The sequence below is a fragment of the Hakea prostrata genome, chromosome 4 (genome assembly GCF_041222555.1).
Source record: "Hakea prostrata isolate BN-2017 chromosome 4, UWA_Hpros_2, whole genome shotgun sequence".
In the NCBI taxonomy this organism is placed as follows: Eukaryota; Viridiplantae; Streptophyta; class Magnoliopsida; order Proteales; family Proteaceae; genus Hakea; species Hakea prostrata.
The window spans coordinates 23,023,309-23,036,752 of NC_142603.1; the positions used below are offsets into that span (position 1 = coordinate 23,023,309).

Genomic DNA, 13,444 nt, shown 5'->3' on the forward strand with positions numbered 1-13,444 from the left:
GAGTAAGGCCTAAATATGGGGATTGATTGTTTAATGTTCATCCCTGCCCCTTTCTCTTCCAAGTCTACTTACCTGCATTTTTAGCACATCTCTTCTTCCAAGAGAAATCCTTTTTTAAAAAAGAAATTCATAGTTTTGATTTTATATATTTTTTGAAAGTTTTGAGAATGAGAAGAGAGAATGGGGATGAAAAGTGGGGAATTTTTTTGCCCAATGGAAAACATTTTGCAGAGTTCAAAACTCCGGCAACCCCCCCCCCCATATATTTAAATAGTATAAAGCTACTCCTTGAGGATGTAGTAGAGATGCACATATGGTGGCCCGGACGAACCTTAGTTTAAAAAAAAGAAGTATTTTGAGTGAATTTAGGGTAGTTATTGAGTGGAAATAGGGGTGCTATTTTTTCCTCCATATATTGTGGAGATAAATTAAATTTAATGTGGATGAGTTATTTTCAGCTATAGACTCTTTCCTTCCCTTTATTTTCTCTTTTAGAGTATCCTAATTTATGTACATATGTTTTTTCCCCGTCTTTTACTGGAGTCCATTGAATGTGTAAATTAATTTGTTTGTCTTCTAATTTTTTTTTCTTGTTTCATTATGAAATTTGGAAATCAATAACTCGAGCTTTTCTTTAGGTAGGGAAATATAATTGGAGATTTAGAGGGAGGAATTGTTAAAAGATAAAGAATCAATTGAATCAAGAGAGCATGGCTGGTTAAAATCGAGGAGAATTGTTCCTTGGATCATGGTTGGACTTGTTTTTCCTTTCTCTCTTTTGTTAGATTAACTGCCCGGCTTTTTATTTCGCTTAACTTCCTTTTGTATAGAAATTTAATTAAAAATAGAGAATGGGATAAATTGATAAGGAGATAATTAATATTTAATTACGATTAATTATAGAAAAATCTTAGAAGACAACAACAACAACAACAATAAGACTTGTCCCAACCAAATGGGGTTGGCTACATAAATTCTTACCCTCCAATCAATTCTGTTTGAGGCAATGCTAGATATAAGGCCTAAGCTATGCATATCATTTCTCACCACTTCTCCTAAGGTTATCTTAGGTTTGCACCTAGCTCATTAATTTGGATTATATCACTTCTCTTTTTAACAACCCAAAACTCTGCATTGTACATCATAGTTGGTTGAACGACAATCCTAGAATTTTCTTTTAAGCTTTAATGGAATATGTCGATTATACACTGACTCTGGACGCACCTCTCCCCTTCATCCACCTATTTTGATTCTTTGGGAAACATCATCCTTTATATCAGCTCTTTTATTTATGATTGAACCAATGTACCTAAACAATCACTCTAAGGAATTTCCTTATTGTCAAGTTTCACCACCTCATTGTATGCCCGATCATGACTAAAGTTACAAACTAGATATTCTATATTCGTTCTACTTAGTTTAAAGCCTTTTGATTCCAAAGTTGCTCTCCATGATTCTAATTTGGTATTAATCCCTATTTGAGTCTCATCTATCAACACAGTATTACCAACAAAAAGCATACACCAAGGAACCTCATCTTGAATGTCTTTGGTTAATTCATCCATTAAAAGTACAAAAAAAAAAAAAAAAGGGCTTAAAGTTTATCCTTGATGTAGCCCAACTATAATTAGAAATTCATTAATTTGCCCCCCACGGTTCTTACACTTGTCACTCAACCATCATACATATCCTTAACTATGTCTATGTATTTACTTGCGACCCTTTTTTTCTCTAGTACTAACCAAATTAATGCTTTAGGAACTTTATTGTAAGTTTTTTCTAGGTCAATAAATTCCATATGAAGGTCTTTCCTACACTCTCTATACATTTTTATGAGTCTCCTAAATAGGTAAATAGCTATTTAGCCTCTGTCGAGATCTTCCCTGTATAATCTAAATTGGTTCTCTGTGATTGAGGTTAAGTATCTCAAACAGGTTTCAATTACTTTCTCCCATAATTTCATAGTATTGCTCATCAATTTAATGCCTCTATAGTTATTACACTCTTACAACTTCGAGCATCTCCTTTATCTTTGTAAATTGGTACCAAGATGTTTCTTGTCCATTCATCTGGCATTTTCTCTCTGCTCATATTTTAGTAAACAACTTAGTCAACCAAGCTAGCCTGAGGATTCCTAAGTTCTTCTATACTTCTGTTGGGATTTCATTAGGACTTTGTGTCTTGCCTAGTTTCGTCTTCCTTAGTGCTTCGTTTACTTCGGACATCGAAATTCTTCATATATATGTTCGAAAATTGGTGCCTTGGTGGATGGTGTAATCGTCCAAATCACATATACTTGAAGTGTGCTTGTTTAGCAGACTAGAGAAATAGATTTCCCATCTCTTTTTAATGTCCTCATCACATACTAATACTTTACCATCTCCACTTTTAATACATCTAACATGGTCAAGATCTCTACTCTTCCTATCCTTTATTTTAGCTATCTTATAAATAGATTTTTCCCCTTCCTTAGTGCATAATTTATTGTATAATTCTTCATACTTCTTCTCCTTTGCTTTTCCTACAATTTTCTTAGTTTCGTTTCTAGCCAACCTATACCTTTGAAGATCTTCAACATCCTTAGTCCTTTGACATGTCTTGAAACTAGCTTTCTTATTCCTAATGGATGCTTGAACCTCACTATCCCACCACCAAGTCTTTCTATAAGAATGGAGCTTTCCTTTTGATTCACCTAGGATGTCTTTAGCTACATTTTTGATACACGTAGCCATCTCATTCCACATCGCATTAATGCCCCCCTCATAATCCCACTTTCCTTATTTGACTATTTCATTAGCAAAGGATTTCAAACACTTTCCTTTAAAGTTCCACCATATTATCTTGGGATAGTTAACCGTGCACCTTTTATGAGTTGTTGGGGTTAGACACATATCTAAGACTACAAGTCTATATTGTGCAGTTAAGCATTCCCTTGGTATTACCTTGCAATCCTTGCACAACAATCTATTAGCCCTTCTAGTTAGGAAGAAATCTATTTGGCTTCTATGATGTCCACTTTTGAAGGTAATTAAATGCTCCTCTCTCTTTTGAAGTAAGTATTTACAACAGATAAATCAAAAGCAACAAAAGAATCTAAAATTGAAATCCCTTCGGCATTACTCTCTTCAAAACCATAACCTCCTTGTACACTTTCATCGCCTTTTTGATCTTTTCTAGTATGTCCATTTAGATCACTCCCTATGATAATCTTTTCTCCTTGGCGAATTGCTTGCATTAATCCATTCATATTTTCCCAAAATTCTGACTTCAGACTTTCATCCAATCCTACTGGAGGTGCATATGCACAAATTATATTTACAATCTCTTTCTCCATTACAAGCTTGATAGCAATAATCCTATCACCTACCTTTTTTAACATCCACCACATCATTCTTAAAATCTTGATCCACTATTATACCTACTCCTTTTTTATTGGTTCTATCCCAGTATACCACAGTTTAAAGTCATCCAACTCTTTAACTTTTTTACCCTTCCATCTAATCCCTTGAATGCAAAATATATTTATCCTTCTTTTTCTCATAACATCTATCAATTCTAAGTTCTTACTTGTTAAAGATCCTATGTTCCAAGATACCAATCTAATCTTATGTATTTGGACTAGCTTCTTTATTTACACTCATCCACAGCGAGCAGAACCCTTGCCTACGTATCACCGCATCTAGCGAGAATGTGATGCGTTGCAGCCGTCGCTCACATGGGATGCTCTAGCTAACCCTTGCCCACTAATCACTACACCCGGGCCATAGTATAGTGCATTGCTTCTTTTGTTGGGGATGCCCTAGCATAGCGTTATCATATAAGGTCTAATCCATGAAAAGGGTTTGGCTAGATTTTTTCCGCTGCCAGCTACCAACCTGATGCACCAACCCTCATCCTTTACCTGAGCTTGGGACCAGCAGCAAACACTAGCGGAGTTGATAGAAAAATCTTAGAAGATATTAAGAAAATATATACAAAAATCTAACCGAGAGAAACCACATGTTTGCATCTTCCTTTTGTTGGAGTTTTATATTAGAGACTTTATTATTCTACACGTGAAAAATAGGAATAAGCTATTTAAGGGTGTGTTCTTTTTTCCATTTTATTAATGAGTGTTTTTTGAAAATGATTTTTGGGGTGAGATGAAATACATTGAAAGATTTTATGGTTGTAAATACTATTTATAGGTGAGAAATAAAGGATGTGTCAATTAGCAAAGAGGCATAAGCGTCAGCATAAGAGGGTTTTATTTGAAGAGATGTACCTTTTGAGGAGGTGTAACATTGAGGGATGTGTTAGAACATTTAGAGTTTCCTTCAAAACCCTAATGAAACCATACAATAATTAGAATACGATATAATATTTAGAGAGCATTAGACATACCTTACACCAGACATATGTTGAAGAAAATTAATCCAAACCTTGAGAATATTGAAGCCTTCTTCAATTGATGAAACCTTCTCCAATCTCTCCTCCAATCTCCTCGTCTTTCCTACCATACCTCTTTCTTGTGGAGAGAGAAGAGAACAAAAAACTTGAGTGATTGGAGGGACCCTAGCATAGCTATTTGTAATAGCAATCCCAAACCCTAGTCTACTTCCACAATGGACCGGTTTGGCCCATCTCAAACCTAATGACAGTGCAACGGCCTGATGTGTTGAGACCCCCATCAATTATTAACTCTAGTAATTAATCCAAGCCCACATATTGTTTAGGATAAACCTAACAATCTCCCACTTGGGCTAGATTAATTATTCTATTATGATAAATTGATGTGGCCATGAAATCTCAATCACAAAATCTATCATTAATCCTTGATTCAGTTAACAAGTTCAATAGTAGAATATATGTCTCATCATATGATATATTTCTTTTTATCAGTCACAACAGAAGTTTACTGACTAACTAAACCGAAAGGAGATGAACAAAGAATATTCAACAATTGTGATCACATAAACAAAGTTATTCCTTGTCGATCCTTCGTTATACCCTTGAATATCGTCATATTCATGGGTTGCCTTGAACACCATTACATTCAAGGCCAATACACATTTAGGCCCAAGGCCATGGTTAATAGTCAATCCATTAATTATGACTAAAACCATATTTGGACAATGGTAAAATCATCATTTCCAAAACATCATAACAACAAAGCACAATGAAATGCATGCATGCATTAAACATCTATAAGAAAAATAATTCTTACATCATATATATATATATATATATATATCATCAATATCAATTTATTACCTCCCACTGAGTTCTCCCACTAAACAAGCATAAATTCGATTAATCAATTAAATTGCCAGATAATAATAAAAGTGGTTAAGTTCAATCATCAAAATATAAGAACTACTAAGGGATAGGCTTCATCCCAATATCAATTTATTACCTGGGCTTGTCCTTTGGGGGGGGGTGGGGGGGTGGGGGAGGGGGTTAGGAAGGAGTGGAGAGTGTCCAAGATGTACTAGAATTCATTATCGATTGTTGTCCCAAGATCCTTTAATTTATTTATTGTAGAAGACATCTCTAAAAGATATTCTCTAACACTTCATTTACCATCAAATGTAGATGAATTCAGCTTGGACGCCCACCCTCACCCTTTTGTGATAATTCAAACAAGCTAGTGTAAGTTCAATCATCAAAATATAAGAACTACTAAGGCGAAATAGGCTTTATCCCCTAGATTACGGGCGGGGCGCCGGCGCCCCCGGGCGGGCGGGGCGCCCCGGGGGCGCCCCCCCCCCCCCCCCCCGCGCGCGGCGCCCCCCCCCGCCCCCCCCCCCCCCCCCCGCGCCCCCCCCCCTATTTAAAAAAAAACAACATGGTCATGATTCCAAATCTAAGGTAGAAAAGGAATTGAAATTTAGATTCCGATTGAGAATCAACTAATGGTTGAATACTTAAGGTGTAATATGGGATCATGGTTAGTGTAACATGGGATCATTGTTACATTATTATTACCAAAAAAAAAAAGAAGAGATTTGACTCGAGCAACCAAGACTCTCCACCGTAAATCACTAAAGCCCTAAATCTCATTGCCCCCCGCGGGGATCGATTTGTTGCGGCGACCATCCCAAGATCCCCGACTTTTTAATTTATTTATTTTCTTTTCTTTTTCCTCCGTCCGGGGCGGCGGGGGCGGCGCAGCGGCGGGGCGGGGGGGGGGGGGCGCCCGCCGCGCAGCAGCATCTCAGGGAAGGTTCCACTGTTATTTCTGCTTTTTTTTTTTCAAAGATATTCTGTAACACTTCATTTACCATAAAATGTAGATGAATTCAGCTTGGACATCAGTTCTTCTTTCTCACCCTTTTGTGATAATTTCCCCCTCGCGCCTCCCCTCACCGCGCGCCGCCAACTCCGCAGTACTTGCATCGCAGCGTCTCAGGCAAAGGTTGGCAACTTCAACTTGCGATAGTGTTTTTCTTCTTCTTCTGCTTTTCTTTTTATTCTCTGTTAACAGATTTGAACACAACAGCAGTAAACCCCGGGGTTTCCCCCCCCAAGCCACATAACCAGTGTAACAAACAAAGATAACCGAGACCAGTTTATAGCATAGTCTATGATTATAAAAGATATGATACATTTATAATGAATTAGAGAATTAGAGTGTATAAGATGTACACTAAAAATTTCACTTAAAACGCCTCAACCGCGTCGAGGCTGTCGACTCATCGCCCAACTAGCTAAAACGCCGCATCGCCTCGTCGCCGTGACAACTATGGTCACGCATGGACTCAAAGATGGATTTTTTTTTTTTATTAAACTTTTCTTGTTGGCTGTCATCCATTCTTTATGTTTTAGCTTTTTGTTATGTGTATTTGCAGTGGTAAGATCAGCGGGCTTTGGCTCTTTAAGATCCACATCATAATGAAGCAATCTTAATGTAGCATTTATTTTATCTACCCATCTCTTATAGTTTTCCCTAGAGAGAGCGGGGTTGAAGTCAAAGCGTTAGCTTGACCAACATCTTTAGGGGAGAATAAATGTTCAAATGAGCAACATAAGTGAGAGCACAACAAATACATTCAAACAATTATATCATGATCATATGAAAGAAGAATCATACGTCACCCTCAGATATACATGTATGAAAATCACATCATACTAAACATGCTAAAAACAAAAACTTTAGCCAACATGAGCCGACCAAAGAGCATTTCAACTTTTGGGTTAAAATATACAAGGCCTCACATGTAATTTTGCAAATACCGCAAGATAGCATTGACTTTTAAAATTTCCTTTCACCTTTGGGTGATAAAAAACTTATGAAAATCATGCTTCCCAATATATTTTAATGTATTAACCCACCTTTAAAAATTGAATGTAACAATAATTCTTGAAAATCTCATTACCTTTGGGTAAATGAAATTCCTTAAATTATTATTCATTCCCACTTGAGTGCATATATCATTATTACTTAGACGACATCACCTGTGGGCAAATGTCACTAAACTTTGACTACTATGGTAGACAATAAGAAAGTGGGGTGATGCCACTTTGGGAGATTACATTCCTCCTCTTATTATCTCCATCCAAAATTTGTAGTCAAGTACGCACAACATATTAGTACAAAGCACAACCAAGGTGTTAATACACAACCTTAGCAATGATTTTGATCAATCATAATCCTACTATTAACTTTATGCTTTTAAATGGTGTAGAATCAAGTCTTTAAACATGTTTTATTACATTCAAAACAATCTAAAACCTCAGGGTATAAGAGGACTACCAATCATCCATTTGGGTGATATCAGAAAATCAATTTTAAAATTATTTCGAAGGCCTTACACCACGTGTAACTATCAAAATTCAGTGAAAATTTATTACCAGTGTAGCTTTGAAATTGAAATTCACTTCCTTCCATCATTATTGCTAAAAATAAAATAAATTTAAGTTCTAATTCTGGAAGGCATGTTTATATGGTGAAACATAGCAAACCAAAAGGGAAGTCTGAGATTTTCAATCATACCATCTATTATTAGCTTAAACCCTAAAGGAAAGCAAAACAACATCTGAGTTTTCGTCATTGACAAGAAGCAAACTAAAATCCAAGTCGATTGAAGATACTCAAAATCTAACAATCAATAAAACCAAGAAACTTCTGTGGTTTTGTGAAGACAAGGAAACAAGAAATGTCAATGAACCCCCCATAATTCAAAAACTTAGTTAAAAAAAAAATGATCATTCTTATGCGTGTACGATTCTCGAGCTTTGTGGAATTGCATCGAGGTTAGAACAAGCAGATTGTACCAATTGGGCGGGCCAAAAAAAAAAACGATTATTAATGTCTTAACTCTTAATGGATACCTGTTTGTCACTCATTCATAAAAGACTTCTATCAAATGAAAAGTCATTAATAAATAGACATTAGAGTGAGAGAATTGACACCTGTTAGGGTGTAATTATTGAAGTGATGGAAATTGACATCTTTTATCACTTTAAAAGAGTGATGGGAATAACCTCTGTTTTTATTATTGTTGATCAAAAGGAAAGAGATGGCCATGCTCATAAAAGTGAACAACACCTGAACAACGCCAGAATCAAGATCTAAAACTTGATTAAAGGTGGATTATTCAATTTCGCAAATTGATTGTAAAGAATTAAAATATCGATCCTAGATTTGTATAGTGTAGCTCTGATGCCAATTGTTAGAACATTTAGTGTTTCCCTCAAATACTAATGAAACCATACAATAATTAGAATACGATATAATATTTAGAGAGCATTGGACATACCTTACATCAAACGTATGTTGAAGAAAATTAATCCAAACCTTGAGAATATTGAAGCCTTCTTCAATTGATGAAACCTTCTCCAATCTCTTCTCCAATCACCTCGTCTCTCCTACCATACCTCTTTCTTGTGGAGAGAGAAGAGAACAGAAAACTTGAGAGATTGGAGGGACCCCATCATAGCTATTTATAATAGCAATCCCAAACCCTAGTCTACTTCCACAATGGACCGGTGTGGCTCATCTCAAACCTAATGGCAGTGCAACGGTCCGATGTGTTGAGACTCCCATCAATTATTAACCCCATAATTAGTCCAAGCCCACATATTGATTAGGATAAACCTAACAGGATGTACCTAACAAGGATAAGTGGAGGTAGCTCTTGAGAGAGTGAGTAGTATTAAGAGATGTTATTGATGACAAGTAAGGGTATTTTTGTATAGTGAAAAAGTATACCAAACCAAAACTCTGTTTGTACTTGTATATGTCAAGAGTAGTGTTAAGGGATGTTATTGATGATAAGTGAGGGTATTTTGTATTGTGAAAAAGTATACCAAACCAAAACTCATATATATAGGTGAGAAATAAAGGAGGAGTCAATTAGCAAAGACGCATAAGCTTCAGCATCATTGAAGAGATGTACCTCTTGAGGAGGTGTAATAAGGATAAGTGGAGGTAGCTCTTGAGAGAATGAGAGTAGTGTTAAGAGATGTTATTGATGACAAGTAAGGGTATTTTGGTATAATGAAAATTTATACCAAACCAAAATTCAGTGTGTACTTTTATATAATAGTATAGTATGAATATGATATGATATATAATGCTGGTCTTTGGAATGTATGGTCAATCCTTTCTTTTTTTTCCTTTTCTTGAACATGTCGTTGCCTTTTGTTTTATTTGTTTATTTTACATGTTTTGACTTATTGTTTCAAGTGTAGACCTACTTGCAATCCCTCAGCCAAAGGCTTGAGGAGTGGAGACTTAAACGGAGGGACACTGAAGAATGGATGCAGCATCGCCAACTACCTCAAGATTTGCAGGAGCGTGTCCGGAAATTTATTCAATATAAGTGGCTTGCAACACGAGGAGTCAATGAAGAGGTTATCCTCCAGGCATTACCAACTGATCTCCGTCGAGACATCCAACGCCACCTATGTTTGGACCTTGTTCGGCGGGTATGATAAACCCTCTATGTATAGTTTGGTTTCATTCTTTCAGGTTGCGTAAGCTTCTTGTGGATTCAGGTTGGTTATAGTATACACCAAATCATGATCTCATTCGAAGACAAGAGTATTGATAGCCATTTTAACTCTTCTTTCTCTAATTACCTTATCCAATTGGATTCTCCAGGAGTATTTCCTCCGTGGTCCCTACCGTGTCTTGCTATTAGCCGTCTGTGGACCAGATTATGGTTAGCTAAAACTCTTTCTGAACCTAATGTGTTGCCTTACCACTTCTCCACTAAATTATCTGTTGCTGCAATTATCTTAGTTTAACAGGATCCATCTGATGTTTTCCATATGCTAAGAGAACACCATTTTCAAGCTAACAAGAAACCTGTACTAAGATATTTGTACGTATTACATATTTCCTACAGCATACAGCAAAGTTTTTGTCAGCCTGAACAGTTCTATCCATCTGTAATCATATCTGTGTTGTACTCATTGTGGGCTCAATGTGAATGTGGTCCTGCTTTCACTTTGTTTTGCAGCACTCCCAGCTTACCGGATTGTTCCTTATCCTCATAACAAAGGATGCCTGGGCAACATGAAGGAAGCTGTTCTTTTTCTCCTTGATATGCATGTAATTGGTCACCTGATTCTTGTTCAGATCATATTCCAATTCACTTGGATACTTCAGTTGATTGTTGATTTCATCTTTGCTGGCTATGGCCATCTTGACTAAAATTGGATGATCAGATGTGATATCAATGGTTTCTCAATCTAATTCATGCATTTATCCTGGTTGGTTACCTTACCTTCTGTGGGGGACCGAAGGGTGGAAATGAGGAACCAGAGCATTATATCAAATTGGTTTTGAAGTAAAAAACCCATGGATTGGTGGGTTCCATGTTAAACTGGAATTGTAGCAAGCATACACTTTATTTACGGGAATAATCTCTCTTATTTGTGAGCCAAAAACTAAATTTTGATTCCTTTTAACTTATTTATCCTGTTTGTTTCCCATTGGCAGGTCCCCTTTTTCTCACAGATGGATGATCAGCTACTTGACGCCATATGTGAGCGCCTTGTATCCTCCTTAAGCACTGAAGGTACATACATTGTACGTGAAGGTGACCCTGTAAGTGAGATGCTTTTTATCATCAGGGGAAGACTGGAAAGTTCCACCACAAATGGGGGAAGAACAGGTTTCTTTAATTCCATTAATTTGAGACCAGGCGATTTTTGTGGCGAGGAGCTGCTTGCATGGGCTTTGCTTCCAAAGTCAACTGTTAACTTGCCTTGTTCCACTAGAACCGTAAGAGCGCTTACTGAAGTGGAAGCCTTTGCCTTGAAAGCAGAAGATCTCAAGTTTGTAGCCAACCAGTTTAGACGCTTACATAGTAAGAAGCTGCAGCACACTTTCCGCTTCTACTCTCACCATTGGAGGACATGGGCAGCCTGCTTCATACAGGCTGCTTGGCGCCAATACAAGAGGAGGAAATTGGCAAAGGATCTCTGCATGCAGGAGTCCTCGTCTTTCTCCTATCCATTGGGCGAGCAAGAAGCAGTTGAGACAGGACAAGGGGGAGAAGACTCCATTGCTTCAGCGAGTCCCTCCAAAGCACAACAAAATCTCGGGGTCACTATATTGGCTTCTAGGTTTGCTGCAAACACAAGGAGGGGAGCTCAGAAGATTAAGGGTGTCGAGATTTCCTTACAAAAACCTGAAGATCCCGATTTCTTTGTCGAGGCTGATGATGATTAGGTCGTCTTGCAGATGTTAAAATATACATGTCATACAAATATATTTAATGTTAAAATGTACAAGTCATACAAACAGATTCTGGTATGATGCATTTGGTCCCAGTGTGTACCATCTTAATGAAAGTTCGTTTTAACAGCCGGGGTTGATGGTGTTGTCTTGCAGACTTTCTTCAAGATGTTTTGGCTCAGTGCAGTTAATCTAATTTTACATATATATATATATATATACATGTATACATCAGCCCTCTGGTATGAATATAGGGTGTATGAGTATGAGTATGACAACTCCTGTTTTTAAAGTGTCTTGTTGCTGTGGAACATTTGTGGACAAAATGCATGCAAATTGAAGATGTTTGTTCAAAATCTTGAAATCCTAACTAGTCTTCAGAAATGAACTTTTGCTCTAGAATGGCCCTTCAAGCTGGCTGCCTAAGCCATAATATTTCTTCTATCCTTAGTAAATCTCTGTCTTCTCGTCCTCTTTATTTCTCTCTACTTTGTGGTGTTCAGGTGGAGTGCTGGTTTCTGAACGCACCATGCTTTTCAAATTCTCCAACATCTCATTGAAGAAACCAGACCATAAGAAGTAACAGGAACCAAATCAGTCTGGATGGATTCTTTGATGATCACTTCAAACAATACTCTGATTTTTGTTACTCCGACATAGACTTCCCTAAGGTCCATCAGATGCTGGCTATTACATAGCAATGGTTTTGAAACAAAACCTGCACTGGATTTATGTTCCATTCCCTTGCTGCCATGAATTGGGTTATCAAAAGTCAATCCTAATGCTCTTGAGCAACTTTCATCATGGTTCTTGGAAAAAGAATTGAAGAGTGGATCCCTCTCCCCATTGAAGAAATCCAACAGACACCTGCTACAATTTTACAGATCTGCGAATGTTTTTCTTTGTTAACTTCTCAGCAAAAAGAAACAGTTCAGGAATAAAAGACAGGTTGAAGTCAATATTTGTTTGAACTTTTTAAATTCTGAAGTCAATCATGAATGGAGTGAACAGAAACGGCTTATAGAAAAAGCAGAGCCATTTTGAGCTTCTCTGACTGGATACAGAGATTCCCGCTGATGAAAATGTTGAGGTTTTTAGAGCTAGCGAAGCAAGCATTGGCGTTTTCAAAGCCAAATATAGGACCCATGCGCTATCAAGGTTTAAAAATGAGGCAGCATTTATGTCTAGTTTTAGTTTTGAAAATCAGGAAGAAGAACCAGACATTTAAATATGGTTCTGTCTAAAAATCAGGGGTTTGCTTAAGGTGAAAAAAGGAACGAAGAACCCAAAGGAAAAATCAGGGTTTCTTTTCCTTCTTGATCCTTCTGGTATCTTGTTTCATCAGTTGATTTGTGTTAAAAGAGGCGAAGCTAGTTAGTAGAATGGTAGAGAACCTCACTTCTTAGTGGAGAGGTTGTGGGTTCAACCCTTGTCGGCAGCATACGTAATATCGTCCTCAATCTCCCTATATATGAAGCATCTTTGTATAAAAAAAAAAAAAAAAAAAAGTTTATTGATGCTAATGGCTAAAAATTCAATAATGAAAATAGATGAATGGAAAAAATGAGAGAGAGAGAGAGAGAGAGAGAGAGAGAGAGAGATTTTTTCCGGCTAGGGACGATTGTGGATATTTTTCCGTAGGGATATTTTTTCGGCCAGCAACAGTGGTCGGTATTTTCTAGCACTGGGCCAAGATTTTCCCTTCACCTAATAAGGGTGAGTGAAGGGCATTATTGTCGTTTACAATGCTAAAGGGTACTTTAGTCCATTGTC

At 37.2% G+C, this 13,444-nt stretch overlaps 1 protein-coding gene across 1 annotated transcript in view; it reads left to right on the forward strand.

Moving 5' to 3' along the window:
- The window catches only part of LOC149018536 (cyclic nucleotide-gated ion channel 17-like), a 29,106-nt gene extending 17,109 nt beyond the window's left edge, over positions 1 to 11,997 (forward strand). The window contains exons 6-7 of the mRNA XM_089152738.1: positions 9,676 to 9,912; positions 10,931 to 11,997. Of these exons, the coding sequence (XP_089008864.1) occupies positions 9,676 to 9,912; positions 10,931 to 11,665 (972 nt within the window). The 3' untranslated portion in view covers positions 11,666 to 11,997. The remainder of the gene's footprint in view (positions 1 to 9,675; positions 9,913 to 10,930) is intronic.
- Positions 11,998 to 13,444: the final 1,447 nt, after the last annotated feature.